The sequence below is a fragment of the Notolabrus celidotus genome, chromosome 13 (assembly GCF_009762535.1).
Source record: "Notolabrus celidotus isolate fNotCel1 chromosome 13, fNotCel1.pri, whole genome shotgun sequence".
NCBI classification, from domain to species: domain Eukaryota; kingdom Metazoa; phylum Chordata; class Actinopteri; order Labriformes; family Labridae; genus Notolabrus; species Notolabrus celidotus.
The window spans coordinates 235,794-255,532 of NC_048284.1; the positions used below are offsets into that span (position 1 = coordinate 235,794).

General features: G+C 42.5%; 1 protein-coding gene across 3 annotated transcripts in view; it reads right to left on the reverse strand.

The window, feature by feature from the left end:
• Positions 1–19,739, reverse strand: part of cfap61 (cilia and flagella associated protein 61) — a 44,501-nt gene that overhangs the window by 20,130 nt on the left and 4,632 nt on the right. Inside the window, exons 8-16 of one of the 3 annotated variants that reach the window (XM_034699873.1) lie at positions 17,873–18,055; positions 17,599–17,690; positions 15,026–15,065; positions 14,306–14,442; positions 14,040–14,166; positions 13,065–13,142; positions 12,564–12,770; positions 10,232–10,360; positions 4,059–4,186 (exon numbers count right to left, since the gene is read on the reverse strand). In XM_034699873.1, coding sequence (XP_034555764.1) covers positions 4,059–4,186; positions 10,232–10,360; positions 12,564–12,770; positions 13,065–13,142; positions 14,040–14,166; positions 14,306–14,442; positions 15,026–15,065; positions 17,599–17,690; positions 17,873–18,055 — 1,121 coding nt within the window. Of the gene's footprint in view, positions 1–4,058; positions 4,187–10,231; positions 10,361–12,563; positions 12,771–13,064; positions 13,143–14,039; positions 14,167–14,305; positions 14,443–15,025; positions 15,066–17,598; positions 17,697–17,872; positions 18,056–19,739 lie in introns of all 3 variants that reach the window. The other 2 variants (XM_034699872.1, XM_034699871.1) reach the window with 2 other exon arrangements.

Here is a 19,739-nt window from a genome sequence, read left to right on the forward strand (position 1 = left end):
AAATAATGTAGAACAATTTAAAGTTCCTTTTCCCATAAATCCCAATCCCTCTCTCTGGTGGTTTTATCTGAACAAAGAGTTTCAGATTCAAAGATCTGAAAACACAAGCAGAGTCTGAAACAGGCAGAACTGACTTCTTATAAATCATCTTTCTAACCTGTAGAGGAAACTTTGGAGATGTTTGTGCAGACATGTTGTAGATGTCTGGAGATTAATCTCTGCAACAAGAGTTTACAGATTAACCCAGAGGAACATGTTACTGCTCAAGGATTTCTCTTCTAAGTCTCTGGAGACAAAGTTGAGATTCTCACTTCAGCCTCATTCAAGTTTCAAATTGTTCTCATTAGTTTCTCCTAAAATTCACCAGGAGAAATAGTTGAGACCATGACATGAGTCTTCTTTGAGACTTCACTGAGAGATCTCATTAATGGATCATTTTCTTCTCTTGTTTTAAATATATTTTTTGTCTTTATTTGACAGGACAGCTGAAGAGAGACAGGAGATGTGGGGAGCAGTGAGCGGGGGAGACATGCAGGAAATGGTCGACCGGCCGGGAATCGAAACCGGCGACTCCCGCACAGGACTGTGGACTCTGTATGTGGGGCGCTTTGACCGCTAGGCCCAAAGGAACCCGCCCCTTTAATTGTAGTATTCTGGATAAATCCGGTCGGCCCTTTAGAGGCCCATCTTTTAAATAGATGGTCGGTCAGACCTGGGATGAAATCTCTATCTTTCTCTCAAATCCACTAAATCTTAGTGAAGTGGTTTTGTTCCACACAGACTTGTAAAGGAAGGACCAGACTGTGAAGTCAGAGAAGAGATCAGTTCACATCTAATATCTGATCCTTGAAGTGGTTCACATGTTTGAATGAGGATTGTAAGTTTGTGGACAATCACATTGAAATGTTAATTTTGCAGGGCTCTATAAATGTTGATGAAAGATGAGCTCAGGCTCTTTCTTTGCTCCATCTGAGCTCAACTTGAGACACAAAAACTGAGTCTGACTAAAACTAATGGATGAGGTTAGATGAGAGAGCTCCCTGATTTCTCCACCTGAGCTCAAAGGAGTCACAACACCTGAGAAATACCTGAGAACCATTTCAGATTCTGACCAGATCTCCTCTTGAACTGAAAGGGAGACTAAGCTGAGACTTAGTCTCTGGAGGCAAGAATGAGAAACAGGAGACATAAGCTATCGTCTCATTTTGCTTTCAAACAGATCTCCTTATTGTCTAGGAGACAGAAATGAAACACTATTGAGATGTCCTCTCTACATGTCTTTTCCTATGGGAAGTCAAGTGTTGTAATCTGTGTCTGACAGCTCGTCTCCTCTCTGGTGTGATCCTTGATTTTGATGTAAACATGCAAATAACAACAGCAGTGGTGCAGCAGACAATGAGAGCAGTCAAACTTTCCTTGTTAATCTGTGCCAGAAGGTGGATTTACGGCGCAGCGCCGAGGCATTAAGGCCTATTATTGGCGTCTGGATGTGGCTGAATCAGAAGTCCTGGATTTGCTCCGTTATCAGGCGGTGACAGACGGCCGCGGTGACCCTGCAGCCTGACCACGGCGAGCAGAGGGCCGAGCCGCCGCAGAGCTCTTTATCTGTCTGACCCCGTCCCGAGCAGTAATGGAGTCGAGGGAGGGGGGTGCTGGGTTTGAATCAATGAGCACATGAGAAGCTGTGCTGCGCCAGGGGGCTGGAGGGGGCTGGACGTTTGGGCAGGGCTGATAAGGGGGCCCCAGCAGGCCGAAACTGACCCATCATTCACCCTCTCAATGCGTCGCCGCCTCACCATTAGTCCAGCGGACACTAACTGCCTCATTAGTCAACTCATTAGTGACAGCAAACACAGATCGCCGCAGCAGATCCCTGACGGGGGAAACAGTGGAGTGGCTAATTAAAGGGGGCCAGCGTGGCCTCGCTGAATGCCAGGCCTCACACAGCTGCGTGCGCCTCTCCTCGCCATCGACGCCGTGCCAGTCGTTTTGCCAGTCTCAGTGAGTGAGCCCAGAGATCGCACAAAACAACGAGGCCGGTTGCCTGGCAGCTATCGCCAGGTTCTGAATCAGCAGCTCAGAGACGCTTATTATCTGCCGCGGCGCTTAATCTCACACAGAAGGACGAAGGCAAACACGCACAACGTCCGACCCCGAGTCAAGTGACATTTGCAGAGGTTGGATTCCTGGAATAAAGCGGCGATAAAGAAATGAAAGAGGAGCTTCATTGTGAGAGCGTTCAGGGTTTCAGGGGAATCTGGAGTATTTCTCTGCACACACATCAGAACAGTTTAAAGCCTTTCCTTAGAACACCAACATAACCTTACATCTCCAGGAACATCTCTAAACTTTACTACTCCATGACTGAAGAGTGGAGATAAAGAAAGATCATCTCTCTGCTCAAACTTCTGGAACTGTTGGTCACTCAGGTTTCCTCCTTTGAATCCATGCTCTGAATAAAAACTACAACCCTCCCAGCTTCTGAAAGCAGCCGTGTCTTCTCAGCACCTTCACCTCTTCTAGTGCAGAGCAAGGTTTGAACATCTGTTCCCTGTGTCTGACTTGTTGCCCTCATGTGTATTCTTCCGTTTATGCACACATACCTGGACATCAAGGCTGGTCTGACATTATAGATGCTGTTCTTTTCTTTACTTTCTTTCTGAATCTTACAGTTAATAATTAATAATAATTCATAGAATTTATATAGAGCTTTTCTAAGTACTCAAAGTCACTTCACATAAAACTAAAACTAAAACATAGAAATAAAACAAAACAGGGACAGAGGTGGGGCGGGGGGAGGGGTCATGTGTTGTAGTTTTTGGAACAGGAAGGTCTTGAGGTGGTTTTTGAATGATTGAAGTGAGTCAGAGTTGTGGATGTGTGGAGGGAGAGAGTTCCAGAGAGTGGGGGCAGCGATGGCAAAGGCTCTAATTAAAGAAGATCAACATGAGTGAGTTTAAACTATATCCTGTATAATAATGGACGTAGTCTCCGTGACTCCACCCGTCTGTCCCTGAAGTCCTGTTTTGAAGCCGATCGTCGGCGGGAGCCATATTGGAAATGCTGACCTCAACCTAACGTCTGTGGAGCTAGTGTGAGGTAAAGAGGCGGGGCTTCAGCCTCCTCGCTAACAGCTACAGTGTTCCCGCCTGTCAATCAAGTCAGCCACGCCCATATTTGGGCAAAACTTGTAAGATAAATATCTTCAAAAATAACAAGTTATAATAAATTAGAGAGAGAAATGAGCTCTTCAGACCTGAACTGTTTTTTGAACCAGGCTGTAAACATGTTTATTTCTGCTGTAAAGAGCGTCTCTTTGAATGGGTGTGTATGTGGTTTCCTGTGTTTCTGCAGCCAGCCTCTAGTGGACGCTCGAGGAACTGCAGTCTGTAACACTTCCACATGTGCTCCATATTTTAAGAGCGGAGGTTGCAGCTTGGTTTGCATGTTTTGTATTAGGTCATAAATGGAAAATAGGCTGAGGCTAACGTTGAGTGAACAGGTGGTTATGCAGATTAGAATCCTGTTATAAAGTATTCTTTACATAAATCATTTATAACTGAGTCTATAGGCGGCATAAAGATAAATAATAATGGAGGAGAGCAGGTCAGAGTCATATATGGAGCAAATATTTAAGCTGCCTCGTACAGACGGTGTGTGTTTAGATCTTAAAGGGAACTTAGAGATGACAGAGTGCTCACACACTGCACAGATGGTGAGGTGTGTGTGTGTGTGTGTGTGTGTGTGTGTGTGTGTGTGTGTGTGTGTGTGTGTGTGTGTGTGTGTGTGTGTGTGTGTGTGTGTGTGTGTGTGTGTGTGTGTGTGTGTGTGTGTGTGTGTGTGTGTGTTAATGGGGGCCCAGCAGTAATTGTTCGCCCCGGGGCCTCTTCAGAGGATAATCCTGTCGACGTCCTGGAGGAAAAGTTGTGACATAATCCGTCTGAAAGCTGCTGATGTTTGACAGACTGGTGCTTCATGAAGTGATGACATAAATATATATATTTACACACAGGGTAATACACACATGAGAGAAATATAAACACAGAGGAGGAGCTCACCAGAAACAAAGCACCTCCAGGAGAGACAGACCCACGTCTGACGCCCCCACCACCACGATCCGAGCGTTAATGGTGACCTTTGGCTCCAGCGTCAACTTCCTGCTGATGAGGCTGAGAGCAAACGGTGCCTGAGAGAGAGAGAGAGAGAGAGAGAGAGAGAGAGAGAGAGAGAGAGACAGAGAGAGAGAGAGAGAGAGAGAGAGAGAGAGAGAGAGAGAGAGACGAGAGAGAGAGAGAGAGAGAGAGAGAGAGAGAGAGCGAGAGAGAGAGAGAGAGAGAGAGAGACCGCGAGCGAGCGAGAGAGAGAGACGGCGAGCGTCTCTTAAAATAAGCGGTGCCACTTTCTGAAAATGAAACGCTCCATTGCTCTCGTTAATCATCATCCCACTGAAAGCGTTATGAAATGATGTTTCTATTCCTCCTTCTGGATGAAAGTGGGATCGTCTTTCATCACTCCTTCGCTCCAGCTTTCAGACAAATCAAACATTTCTAAAAGCTGTGGCTGAATCTCTCTCCTCTAAAGCTCTGACTCAACCTGAAGATCTCTGAGAACCTGCTCCCTGGTTTGTCTTTGGTTTAAAGGATCAACAGGTACGTGAAGCTGTGGGATTACTCTCATTATTGACTCCAGGGAGCAGCTTTACACCTCTAATGTAATAAAAATAAATAAACATTACATGAAGGACTGCATAGGAGTTGCATAGATCTGGAGTAAAGTCCAGGAACCCTTGATGGACCTCCAGAGTCAGTCCTGGTTCAGGTGACAGCTGAGGAGAACACAGCAGACTGAGTTCATGAACTCTGGTGTTTAAAGGTTAAACTAAAGATGCTGTCCTCTCTTCTTCCTGAATACATGTGTAATGTTTGAAGCACTTTGTTGCTCCTTTATGGAATAAACTCGGTCTGATGAGAGCTCAGTGACGTGAGCACAGAGATCAAACGTGTGACCTGACAGTTGAGGAACACTTCTCTCCTCCGTGATCTCAGACGAGTCCCGCAGGACTCAGAGGAACACGGTGTCCTGAAGCGTCTCCGGGCCCCGCCCTGCTCTCTGACGCAGCTAATGGCTCCTTCATCATCTATAATTAGGCAGATTGGCCCCACAATGCACCTTGTTGGATGCAAACAGTGTTAAACAAAAAGGGGGAAACCCGAGGGTGAAATTAACCTTTGTGTAATATTCAAATGATTTCTGTGAGGGCGCATGTGTCTGACATCTGTCACTGAGCGGCTGAGCTGCAAAACAAAGAGCGAGCGACCGTTAATGTGTGCACGCATCAGGAGTATAAGTCACCTTATAAATAATCTTAATTGGAGAAATAATCAAGCAGATTATTTTTAACTGCCGACATGAACATTATTCGTTTATGTAAATAAGTTCTTTCTCTGATATCAGAACAAACTGAACCACAGAGTCCAGTCAGGGAGAGTTTCAGGACTTTTTAAAGACCTGATGAGAGACCTGAGCTTCTTCAGAGCTGTGACTCTGGAGATAAACGACCTGGAGAGCTTTTTACTCCATCAGAAGGAACACTGACACTTTAACTCTTTATAATCTGAACTATGTTGAGGTTTTTCTACTTTGACCTTTAGTGACCTCTCTTTATCTTTGTACATGTTTTAAGAGCAGAGAGCTCATTTTCAGTTTGTATCTTAAAGCTGCATTCTACACATTTATCTCTCATCTTCTTAAACATTGATTTTGCATTATTGTACTTCAGTTTCATCTCTTGCTTTGGCCATGTAAACAGATGTTACCCATACAAATAAAGCCTTTTGACTGGAATTAAAATAAACTGAAATCTCTGTACTTTACCTTAACCAGCATACATTCCTGCTCACTCTGAGACCATCCTATCAAAGCTGTTTGTCATTCATAAAAGGAGGCTGCTGAGTCTCTTGTGCAAACATTCATTTTGGTGACTGAGCTCATGTGAGCTGTTACTGTTTCACTAACAGAGCTAACACCGGACACCAACGCCACATGTGAAGGATTTCACCTGCTGTGGGCGGACAGGATACAGGAGAGCAGGACTGGACTAACTGGTGAAGAAGACCAGCTCAGTCCTGGACCCTGTGGAGGTGGTGGCTGACAGGAGGATTATGACCAAGCTGTCGTCTCTGATGAACATTTCTTTCCTATATATATTCTTGTTAAATTCTTGTTCTGTACACCTTCTTGTTTGCTGCTGGAACTCCATAAATTTCCCCGTTGTGGGACGAATAAAGGAGGATCTTATCTTATCTCACTAAACACAACTAAATGTTTGCAGCCAGTCTATAGAGTCATTTTGGTTTAGCCCTGGACTGCATTATTATCATTATGACCATTGTTTCAGCTTACTGTACTGATTTGATTGTAATAAATACATTTTTTCTGGTATTTATCTGATTTAATTTGATCTGATTTTATTGTATTTTTATTTCCAAGTATTTCCTATCACTTTCCTCTGTGTTGTTTTAGCCTTGTATCATTTTGCTGTAGTTTTCTATCTCTCTGTTCTTTGTGAAGCACTTTGTGCTGCATGCTTGAATGTATGAAAGGTGATCTATAAATAAAGATGAGTTGTGTTGAGCTTTGTCTTTTTTTTAAAGCTTTGTTTTAAAGCTCCTCCATATTTTTATGTTCCAGCTTGATCACTGAGGTCCTCGAATGCTTCCCTTTTAAATGTTCCTCATGTGTCTCACACAGAGAGAGCTCTCTATTTTTATGCTCCTAAACTGGACATTCAAACTTAATTTAAACCTCTTTAATCTGGCTTTTAACTTGGATTCATTTATTTTTAGCCCTCGACTGTATTTTTATTTGAACCATTGTTTTAACATTAATTCATCCTATTTATTCATAGTATTTATCTGATGTTTTTTACTTTAACTCATCTTTTATTCTTTATTTATCTCATTAAATTATTTCATTTTAAGTATTTTTATGGTCATGTTCTTTTAAAAGTTATTTCACCATCTCTGTTGTGTTCTGCCTCTTTCCTCCATGTGAAGCACTTTGAGCTGCACGTCTGTACGTATGAAAGGTGCTTTATTAATAAAGTTGAAACTTTGAGATTTAAGTTGAAGCAAACTGAGAGCATGAGATCAGTTTGGATGCATTTGAACAACGTAGAGCCCATTTTCTCCCAGATGTAACCCTGACATATTCCTACTCTGCTCCAGTTCAGCAGAAAGAAAGGAAGCTGGACTGAACACAGCAGAGAGAGAGAGAGAGATGAATCTATAAGATGAATGAATGAATGTTTATGATTATCATTTCTAATAACAGTCATCCTCTAACAGAATAAAGCATGTATGGAATAAGACTGATTTGTAATGTGTGCTGTGCAGACGCTGCACTCTGACGTTCATTGAAACAGAGTGATGCTTTCTATGTAAAAACCCTGCGTGTGTTAGGGGTAAATTAAATGCCTGCATGCATCCATCTGAATACTGCAGGAATTAACCAGATGAGGCATTCACATGAACAAAGCTGCCGTCTCATCTGCATGTGCGGTGCAGCAGGTGCAGCGGCTCTTATCACGCCGGAGACGCCTCACCTTCCCTGCACACAATGAGCGGCGCTGTGTGTAATATGATCCTGTACGTATTGACAGAGAGGGAACAGGTGCTTCAAATTTGATTAATCATCCTGCAGGCGAGGAGGCGCTTATCTGCACGGAGGCTGGAAATCATGACTGCTGGGATACGGAGGTGAAAGGGGTCAGGCCGGGTTTGATGGAGTGAAACCAACAAATGAGTTTACATCATGAAGCCTCAGGTAGGAGAGCTCAGCTGTGTGTGGGGTCAATATTTAAAGTGCAGGAAATCAGAGGGAATCTCTGCAGCAGCATTCAGAGTAACCAGGAAATACTAAAGCAACATGTCTCCTGTAGCTTTCAAACAAACTCTCAGAGTCTCCTTTCTCTTTTAGTATTAAAAAATTAAAGTTAAATTAAAGAAATAAAGAAAAAAATAAAGAAATTAATAATTAATAAAGTTAAAAATTAAAAATTAGATTAAATTAATAATAAGTGTTCAAAGTGAATCTACTATCTACACAGGGGGAGTTGTACTCATCGGTCAAATGGAGATACCATTGCACATTATTCCAGAAGTTATTGGTGATGCATAAAACAATCAGTGGCCTGTTGCAGCAGCTCTGCATAAGTTGAGTCCTAAGTTAGATCAGGGGTTCCCAGACTTTTCAGCCCACGACCCCAAAAATATAGGTGCCAAAGACTCCTGACCCCCCCCCTGTCCCTCAGAGTGATTTAATGTGTCTTCATTTAGCTGGTCTGCAGAAAGTGACCCTCCCTATATGAGCATGTGTCTGTGTTTCCTGTGTGTTATGAATGAACCTGCTGCTACTGATGCTTTAGATCATTAACTGTTCACTAACTCTAAACTTAGGAGTCATCTGAAGCAGGGTTTACCAAAGTGTGGGTCGGGACCCCCTGGAGGGTTGCCAGACATTAGTGGGGGGTCATGAGATGTCTTCCAGAATGTTTTTTTTTTTTTTAAGTTATCTAAAAATATTTATTATTATTACCTTTATTTATTTACCTTGTTTTCTTATGTTTATCTTCCTTTTTGTTTGTACTGTTAATTATTAATATTTCTTTTTTCTTTTGTATTTTTTCTTCTCTTTGTTTGTTTTGTGTTACTTATATATAATTTGTTAACTTGTGGTGAACAAAGAAATACTGAAAAAATGAAATAAAAAAAGTTGAATGACAAAGTTATCTAAAAATAGTAAATTTGACCCATTATAGTTAAAAAATATTGACAAACATAGAAGCTAAGTTTGAATTAAAACCTTGAAATATAAAGTGTAATGAGTTTTCTGCCTTTCTTTGTTTCCAGATGACTCCTAAGTTTAGTGTTAGTGAACAGTTAATGATCTAAAGCATCAGTAGCAGCAGGTTCATTCAGAACACACAGGAAACACAGACACATGCTCATATAGGGAGGGTCACTTTCTGCAGACCAGCTAAATGAAGACACATTAAATCCCTCTGAGGGTCCTATAGGCACCTGTATTTTGGGGTAGCAGGCTTAAAAAGTTTGGGAACCCCTGATCTAAAGAAAGGAAGAAAACTAATGAAAAACAAAGTTTTTGTTTCTATGAATTACTTTTAAAAATATACATTTACAGTAATGGCAATATTCTAAATTTTAGATTACTTACATTTTTTTTTTTTAAATCTCGTGACCCCCAATTAAAGCCTGGCGACCCCCAATTTGGGAACCCCTGAGTGAGGGTGTAACGTTGTCACTAAACCAGACGTTAAACGAGTTAGTTTGTAACTTAAGCTGTGTCATTGTTTGGATTCACCACGGAGACGAAAGGTTCATCTTAACTAGCAGACCGTGGGTACATCTCAAAGCTCAGTCTCCTCGCTCCTCCGCCGAACCTGAAGTAGCAACTAACCCTCATATTAAGTGGCGTCCCAAAGCTCTTAACCCCAGTGCTGGAGGACAGAGGAGAGAAGAAGGAAGGACTATTTCAGAGCATGTTGCTGAGACAGGTGTTCTTAAAACAGGATTATTGTGACTTCTAGTTCAATGTAAATGTTTCTGCAGGTATCAGATGAAGTTCAGCTCTGAGTTTGCACAGACTGCTTGCAGAGTGTTAGTTTGCTGCCTCTGAGAAAACAAAGCTGTTCAGAGATCAGCAAACAGACATACAGTTGTGCTCATAAGTTTACATTCCCTGGCAGATGAATGATTTCTTGGGTAGTTTCTGTTTTCATTATGATATAAAAAGAGTAAACACAGTTGTTTGACAATAAATGGCTTCATCCAACAACTAACCATGAGTGGAACAAAAAGTTGGTCTCTTATCATTCATATTCTCTGAAAAATGGCCAAAAAAATCACAAATTCTGCCAGGGTATGTAAACTTATGAGCATAACTGTAACAGTCATCACTACAGACGGTGTTTCTGTGAGCTGTTTGTAAAACTGCTTCATTCAGACTGTGAAAGTTTCAGTTTATTCCTTCACACTGTGCAGGAGCTTCTCCTCCATACCTTCAAATGAATCATGTTCTGTCATGTATCACTTCTTTAGAAACAGCACCCCCTAGTGGTCACATCCACACCCTGCAGTCCCCCCCTCTGTCAGCAGCTAGTCCACATTCCCTGGCAGGCTGCTCCCTGTCAGCCAGCTGCTGCCGTGCCCACCTGGTCCTCCGTGATCTGCCTGGAAGGGGCGTTGATGCCAAGCTCCTCCAGCGGGTAGATGATCTGGCGTCGCGGGCGGACCGGGACCGCGCAGTTGAGGACCGAGTCCAGATGGTGGATGCAGGAATTCTGTGTGCAGAAGAAGAAGAGGGCAGGGTGAGCTCAGAGAGATTAAAAAAGCCTCCTCAGAGGTTAGGCAGCGTCGGTGTGAGGGCTCGGGAGGCCACACGGTGATAATGAGCTCGGCTGCAGAGACCATGATGATGATGCAAGCTTTACACTCTGTGCTCCAACACAGCTCGCTCTCTGGCTATCTTCTGACATTATTCTATTTGCACATCATCATCTCCCAATCTGGAGCTTGTTTGTGGAGATAATTAGAGGAGGAAGTGGAGGCCTCTACATGTTGAGGAAATGTCTTATTATGGAGTGGAGAGGTGGAGCTGGCAGCACCACCAGCACCTGCTGCCCTGACCCCAGAGACCGCCACACTCTGCAAGAAATAACCTGCTGCACCTTTAACACGCAGAGAGCGCTTTGTCTCAGAGCGAACAGAGAGGAAGAAGTTTCATCTGGAGCATCTGAACTTTAAAGACTTGTTCTCTTTGTGTGTCAGAGAAAGAGGACTCGAACAAACTGAGCAAAGACTTGAGATTTCAGAGACATGAGGCAGAGGTGCAGAAAACAAGCTCACCTGTGCTCCATGCTGTCACCTCCAAACAAACTTACACCCAAAGCACCGAGCTCCTTTAAGTAGCCTCTATGTTTGAAGGAAACTAAGCGGACCAGACCAACTACAGGGGAACACCAGCATCTGACACAACGCTGATTCACTCTGAAGCAAATTCTACACTAAATAAATTGTATAGCTTGAACGTTTACACCAAATCAAATCACCTTCTATGAAATGAATCACATGCACCTCACATTTCAACACACTCTGACACTATCTGTACGTGCGCCCCCTCCCGTCCCCTTCATGGTTTACTCCAGCAGGTTTTAAGAAGCTGCTCCGGCCCTCCTAAGTTCTCCTGACTCCACCCGTCTGCAGAGGACACAACCAGGAAGAGGTGAGGACTAAAACTAGTGATGGTGAGATGAAGCCTCATGAGGCATCGAACCACTTGAGCCAATTGGTTCGAGAAAGGGTTCATCTCTCGAAGCTTCATGTGCACACGACACCACCTACTGGCCAGGTGTGTAATCACAGGCAGCTGGATCTTAACCACATAATGTGTGATGCGTTGAATGTTTGTGTCTGTTATGGGAATGACTATGAACTTACAAAAAATGTAGGACCAAATCATTTCTGTACATGAATGATCATATATGTGTATGATAAAATATTTTTGAATGTATTCTGTGTGTACATTTTCCCAAAATGGTAGTATCATATGATATGGCAGGTTGTGTAATTATATTTTTCTGTCACTTTAGGAAAATGGAATTGGCTAAAGCAGGAAGAGGGCAGTGGATATGCTTGTGTTATTAGGAGTTATTAAATCAAAATGTTACCACACAGGGGAAATCCTTTCTTTAAGTTATATTTTTGGGGCTTTGACACCTTTTATTTATAGAGGAGAGGACAGTGTAGAAACTGGGAGAGAGTGGGGAAAAAATGCAGTAGAAAAGCCACAGGCTAGACTCAAACCCAGGCCTAATGTTTCATGGGCATGCAACTTAACCATTAGACCAAGTCCACACAAGACTAGTACCAGGTGAGCACCTAATTCTCCTCTTTCTACCTGGATCCGTCTTACCTGTCTTCCTCTCCTCACTTCTAAATCTTCAAACTCTCTCTCTCTCTCTCTCTCTCTCTCTCTCTCTCTCTCTCTCTCTCTCTCTCTCTCTCTCTCTCTCTCTCTCTCTCTATCTCTAAACTATATAAACACTATCCAAACTCTGAACTGACCACAACTCTCCATCAAACACCCACATTTTGAATGGAGCCTGAGGGGTTTATATTGCTGTCAAACCTCGCAGCAAAATCTGAACCACTTGCCGAAGCAGTCACGTGGTACGGCCGTTATTCTCTTAGTTTGGTGTTTGAGGTGGTTAGTTCAGATCCAGACCATTTTTTTGTGCAATCCACAGAAACAGAAAAACAAATGGACCCAAATGTAAAAATAAGGCTGAGGTAACTTCTGAATGATCTTGAACGTCTCTCAGCGAGTGCCGTTAACTCAACAACAGGTTTGAGTTTGGATGATGATCATCTTTTGCAGAGTGTAATCAGAGCATCATCACACTAATGACAATGTGTGTGTGAGCAGACATGCACACAGGCCTGGTGATGCTGGGGGGGAAGCAGTGAGAGTCTCTGAGCACCCACCTCCTGGCTGCGGTCCGAGGGGAGGATCCTGAGGTACAGGCAGGACCTGAGAGCCAGCCGGAGGACCTCTTTGAACAAGTGCTTGGAGAAGTGCTGGAGGGAGGGTCTGAGGACAAAGTGGCGTATCTGAGCGTGCTCCTCGTAGCGATGGTGGCTGAAGTAGATGAAGTTCTCGATGTTGTAGTGGGAACGGATGTACTCGATGTCCTGAAGGAGAGAAATTAAATCCAACTAAAATTTGATAACCTATGAAGGAACTTTATGCTTTCAGTGCAATATGTCCCAAACAGAACCATGAGGTTCATCCTGAAGCTCAGATCTAGTTTGCATTTCTTATTGTGTGTCTCTATTTCATGATATTATTTTGGATGGTGCAGAGAAAAGATTATTTGGTGCTTCTATCTTTGAAACATAAAAGTTTTCAGCAGGTTCAGGACTTTTTAATCTTTAGGGACAAATAGACAGAGATGATTTTGTTCAGGCAGCGACATGTCTACCTACCTGCTCGTCTCTGATGATCAGTATCCCCACCACCTCGCTCTTCACCTGAGCTACAAACGCCTGCAGAGTGACCCCGTCCTGACAAACACAAGAGCAGAAAACAACACCAACATTACAATGTGTGTGTTGCATCGAATATGTTGCACACACAGCGTCTTGTAGCACTCGGTGCCATGAATACGCATGAAGTGGCTGCATTCTCATTCAAGAAGTAATTATCAGAGTTGGAGCTGCAGCAGTGACAGCTGGGGCGTCAGTCAGAGAGGAGAAGCCGTTCAACTGAATTCTCACCAATCTGTTCCCTGGCATACGTGAGATATTCCTCCTTTCTCCAAGACAATCACTGTCAGCCGCTCCAGTCACACTCCACCGTCCAAAACAATCAGCATGTTTTCATTTTGAAACCTGAGGGGATCCCAGTCAGACTCTGTAACCTGGTGTTATGATAATTAAGAGGATTTAGAAATGTTGATTATACCTGACTTATTCAACTTAATCACACTTTTTATTTCTTTTGCATACTTTAAAAGTGGAGTTAGTTAAATCTAAAGTGGTGGCATGTTTTTACTAAGACCTGTGTAATGTGTTGATGCATGCCTCTCTTCATTAGTCATATTTATCTGTATATTCCTGCATGGATGCCTTTATTAATGTTAGCATAATGCTACTTCCTGTTTTCCTTGAATGCTTTGTTTTTTGGTTTCATGAATGAAATGCAGCTTTGCACACTCTTGGTATTCTCTCAGTCTGCTTCATGAAGTGGTCTCCTGGAATGGTTTCTAATGAACATGAGCCCTGATCTTCTTAAAGCTTGTGCTGCAGCCTCCTCGAGCAAAAGACCAGAGCAGGTACAAAGTTCCTGCGTGGTTTAGTCCCTCACACAGTAAACCAGTTATCTAATCCTGGTGAGAGGAGCAGGTTTGCTCTGCGGTCTGAAGTCGACACAGGTATTCTCAGAAACAGGTTCAGACTGACCAGATCTCTGCAGGACTCGTAGAAGCAGTCCAGGTCCTGCAGCAGGGACTCCCTCAGGCTGAGATCCTTCACCAGATCCGAGACAGCCGGCCGGTCTGCAGCTACAGCCGGCCTCACCTCAACGTTCCTGCAAGAATCACCACAAAGTAGACCTTCTTAAAGCTGTGACCTTTACCCTGAGAGGCGTACTAAGACAGAAACACTGACTCAACACGGACACACTGATGCTGCCTTCAGTGAGAAGACAAAATAAACCTCTGACTGACCCGAGCCCGTCACGGTGGAAGATGTAGAGCTCGTCCTGCAGCAGACTGGTTGCACGGCGCTGTGCTCTGTGGAAGCTCTGCAGAAACGGGAACTCAGGGGACAGCGTGGGGACCGTGATGATGCAGAAGTCCAGGTCCTGAAAGACAGATGGAGAGACATCAGACTTCAGTTCCTGGACTATCACAGGGAGCCGTTACCTAAAGTTCCTATTGGAACATAACGGGGTCATAATTTAGAGAATGAGCGTCACGCTTTGTTGAAGAAGAGTTGAGATTACAAACTGAGACGATAAACTCACTGGGGAAATGTTTACTGAAGGAGTAAATCAAGAGGAAAGTAGTCTCATTTTGATGCACTTAAATGCAATCAGACTGCTTTAACTACAAGAGGAGTCGCCCCCTGCTGGACACTTGGTGTATTGCAGGTTTAAGGCATTTAAAGCGAGTACGCTCTGACTACCTCGCATTCAGAAAAAGGTGATTTTGAGAGGAATTCTCAGAGGTAAACTCAGCTTAAATATCAATAAAGAGTATATTTGATATCTTAAATGTTCCATTGTGTGAAGGAATCCAATCTTTCTCAACATTTGACTCATATTATTTAACCTGCTGCACATCTTACCCTCCAAAGATCTGAGATGGAGGAGAATATTTAATAAAAATAGATTCATTCCCTGGTTTTAAACATCAGCTGCTCGTAGCAGCAGAGATGATACTCACAGGGAACAGGCCGAACACATACGGAATAAAGTCCACTGATCTGGAAGAGAGGAAGAGGAAATGGGAAGTTAAGTGAAAATATGTGTCAGTGCCAAATTGTGAATGAAAGCCGAGCCGCCGAGCCGCTGATCGCTGCGGTGGAACAACTGGCCGAGCGGTCTGCCCGCAGCTTCCAGCTCCACTTCTCTCCTTCAGCTCTGTCACGCTGTCACTTTAAGCGCGCCTCTCATTAATAACATGCTCACTCTCTGCGGGGAGCCACTCGACTTCATATTCAGCAACAGCTGGGAGGTGCGGCGGTGGGTAGAGGAGCTCAGCAGGAGCCAACTAACAGTCACTCTCTCTGCTCTAACACGGCATATGACTGATGGAGCTCTGGACGGCTGCCATGGATGCTGCTTCAGCCCGGCCCAGATACGAGTGTGACTAAAGGGAGAGCTTGACTTCACTGTTTCATTTCACTCTTTAAATACAGAATACCCATCCTGTCTGAGAGGCTGCATTACTGTGGATCAACCTGGTTTACACATGAAGTTTAAAATACTCTCTTCTTAGATCAGAGAACTCTGGGGGGACTCTTTGGTGGGTTTGGATTTATCTTTGTTTATAATGTTTTAAATGACCTTTCTGCAGTTTTATCTAAAACCAGTTCAGCCTTTTGTGTGTTTTTGCTCCTTGTCTCAACCAGGACTAGAGGAGGACCAGGACTCTGTGGCAGCAGGGGCGTGTCCAGGTTTTGAGACTGGGTGGCCCAGCTATGGCTCTGACTTGACTTGCAGCATGAAGTATGCATACACAACACAAATTAATATAACTCATACACTCTTTCCACCTATACTAATTATATCTACTAAAAACATTAAAATATCTTAAATAATTCATTTAAAAAATAAAGTATTAAACTGTCAAATTTAAATCTTCTGTGTTTCAAAAGAAGATGTGTCTAAAATTTAAATCACACACATAAGGTAAAAATAAGCCCGCCTTTAATGAGACAAGTAGCCAATCACAGTTTAAGATTTTGGAGTTGGCCAATCAGAGGCGGTCCCTGGATCAGCTGCTGCCTGTCAGAGTATATCTTTTTTATCTGAGTTGGAGAATTTTAAATCACTTAATCCAAAGTTGAACCTGTTATTTTGTTGACATGTTAGTTTAATGTTGGACTTTAAGAGTTTCTGAAGTTTGTTTGTTTTGTCTGCTGAGGCAGTGACCTCTTTTAAATCCCTTCTTAATGAGGAATATTGAGACCTTTAAAAGTCAATTAAAGACCCATCTATTCAGTCTCGCTTTTATGTAGGCATTGTTAAAACTTCTTTTAATTTATCATTTTATATTTATTTCTGACTCTTTATTTTTTATCTTATTACAATTTTGTTTTGTTATTTTAGTGCTTTTATGTATCTTAGACTTTTATCTTTACCTTTTTCTATCATCTTAAGGAGTCATGTTTTATCTTTTATTAACTGATTTATTAAATATTTCCCTTTGTTGTTTATTTATATACATTGTATGCAATTGTTGTGCATTAGTGTCTGCCTCTTTATCCCTTTCTCACTGTAAAGCACTGGTGTTCATAGATAAGGCTTGATTGATTGATTGATTGATTGATTGATTGATTGATTGATTGATTGATTGATTGATTGATTGATTGATTGATTAAATCAGACTCATCGCAGAGCTTTTCCTGGTTTTACCTTACCTTTATTCTATTTTACTTGATTTTAAACATTAACAAATATATTTTAAAATAATTGAGTTCTTTTAAAGGAATTTAATTTTTTTTAAAATATGTTTTATTTCTTTATCTTGCCTTGTGTGACTTTATGACCTGCCCATGTAAAGCACTTTGTGACCTGGCTTTTGAAAAGTGCTCTATAAATAAAATTATTATCATTATTAATATTATTTTAAAATGTGTTGATTTTAATTGTATGATATGTGATCAAGTCTAAAGAAAACAAGCTTTTTTTTTTTCTTTTTTTTTCAATGAATCTGATTAAGAAACATCACATTATGTCACTCTGAAGGGTGTGACTTCATGTCGGGGCTCTCGGCTCTACGCTGATTTAAAGATCACATTTATCTGCCTCTCTTTGTTTAAAGTTAGTTCAGTTAATCCCAGCACAGTCATAGTTTGATAAACAAACAACAAAGTGTTGTTTGTGCAGGGACGACTTCCAGCTGCAGATTGATCCTCATCTGATGCTGTAGTGAGAGTTTGTGAAGGACTGAATCAACATGCTTATCAGTCTTCTTTTCTCTTTGAAATAAAAACTCCTTTTACATTTCACCTTTTCTGGATCAGGTTCTCTTAAAGCCTTCTTGAGTTGTATTCATCTCCTGCACATATTCAAACATCTCTTGTTGCTGTTTTTCTATAAATCTGCAGTGCAGGTGCAAATATAAAAAGTAAAGGTGGAAGAAAGTGTCACCCATTGATGTGTTTTTTGTTTTGCAGCTCTGTGGCAGAGACAGAAAATCATCTCTCTGTTGATTCTGAGCTTCATGTGAGATCTGTTATTTATTATTTCATGTTTATCAAAACCTTTTCTCAAACTTCCCTCAGACCTTACCTCATGTCGTAGCTCTTGTGAACGCTGAAGAACCGAACACAGAACGCGTTGGATTTCTCTGGAACAAGTCGATCCGTCTGCGTCTCCTCCTCCTCCTGCTGAGATCAAGGTCACAACATCAAACATAACACAGTTACAGGTTTAACACTTCACACAGTTTATATGTTCTCTAATGATCAGGACTTTAACTGCACTGAGTACGATGTAATCAAGATAATTAGGTTTCCTTCTTGTGGCTGATCTTAAAATAAGAGACAGAGTTTAAGGAGCCGACCTGCTGTGACTCTGCTCCATGTGTTTGTGTCGGTTCTTCTTCATTGTCTCTGGATTCAGACTCAGCTGCAGCTTCTTCATCTTTGTACAAACCGTTAAACTGACTCAAATCAAAGTGGGAGTTCAGACGGTTTAAATCCACATCAGAGGTGAGGCTGACGAAGCCGACGGCGACTCCATCGCTCTGTGGAGAGAGAAGACGCAGACATTAAAACACAGCGAGGTTCCTTCTCCTTGTATTTGACTGTATCTGAACGGGGGAGGTTTCAGTCAAACACAACATTTGAGGGTAGAGTTGTCAAAGTTACGTCCACTAAAGGTTCCTGTTTCTGCTCCTGACAGGCTCAGAATATTTCTCACAGTGTCTGATAACATAACAGAGAGGATTCAGAGTGAAAGTGACTTTTCTGTCAGAGAGTAAAACAATCAGACCCTCATCTGACCTCGCAGAAAACAGGAGTTGCTTGCCTACCTGATCCTTATACATTTATTATGACTTTAAAGGTGACATATTCTGCTCTTTTTCATCAACATATATTGGTCTAAGAGGTCCCCAAAACATGTCTTTAAAGTTTATGCTCATAAAAACACTTTGAAATCAGATTCTGGTCTGCCTGTAAACCCCTCTTTTTCAGCCCTCCTCAGAACAGTCTGTTTTCTCTCTGACTACGCCCCCTCAGGAAGTGGGTGTGGCCTCGGCTGTCCAGCACGTTGATCTAGTGTTTACATGTTGGCTGAATATACACGGCTGCTCACAGACCCGCGTTACTTCAACCCTCTGAATCTGATCCAGAATCTGATCCTGACGGAGAGGCGCCTGCAGCAGGACCTTTCTGAACCATTGGTCACAGATTTAGTGTTTCTTGTTGTTTTATTTATCAGCATGTCGACGTGTGTCTTGGTACACAGCTACCAACATGTAGCTATGTGGCTATGCTAACTAGCGCTAGCACTTATCCATGAAAACTAAAAATCATCCACTAGATCTTCAAATCTGCAGACGTGGGGAGTCAAAGCGACCTTTGTGTTTATTAAGACAGCCTACAACTAGCATGCCTCCCTCCTAAGCTCCTTGTTAGCACACATGTGTGCAGGGAATGAAAAACGGAGGAGGGGTTGAGTTGTATTTTATACAGTCTATGGGCTGAACAAGCTCCGAGCTCTGACTTCCTGTTACAGACCGGATGGCGTTGTGACGTATGAAAAACACTGAAAACTGAAACGGCTGGTTTCAGCACACATTTACAGAAAGGTGGAGAAATCAGAACAGGGGCAGAATGGAGTCTTTGACTTTTCAGGGGGTTTGTAGACAGGGACACAGATTTCAGGGAGAGAACCATTAAAAAAAGTCCAGTTTACATGATATGTCACCTTTAAAATGTGACACAAACATTATCTTATTCTAATCAAACACCTTAAAGTCACACAATAACACACAGAAGCTAACATGTAAGGCAGGGGTAGACGAGCAGCTCTAAAATGAATGTTGTTGTTAATGCAGTCTGCTGACTTTGCAGAGAGGTACGTCCTCTGAAATATGAACGTGTTAAATTCAGAGTCTTTCTAAAGCTGAGATAAAAACAGCCCGGCCCTCGGGGACGATGTGTGACTGTTTGTTCTGTGAGTGCTGAACACATTCAGACAAAAAGCCCAAAATGCTTCAGATGTCTGGACACAATATGTTCAGTGAGAGCATGTCTTGGCCGGGTATCAGCTCGTATCTGCCATATGCCGCCATGAACACATGTCGGCCCGACTGGCAGAGAGGAGAGAGGATCTGTCATCTCCAGGATCCCGAGGGAACGGACCTCCGCAGGGTGTCTGACGATCAGAGTGTTATCAGCGAGCTGCTTTTACACTTCTATCAT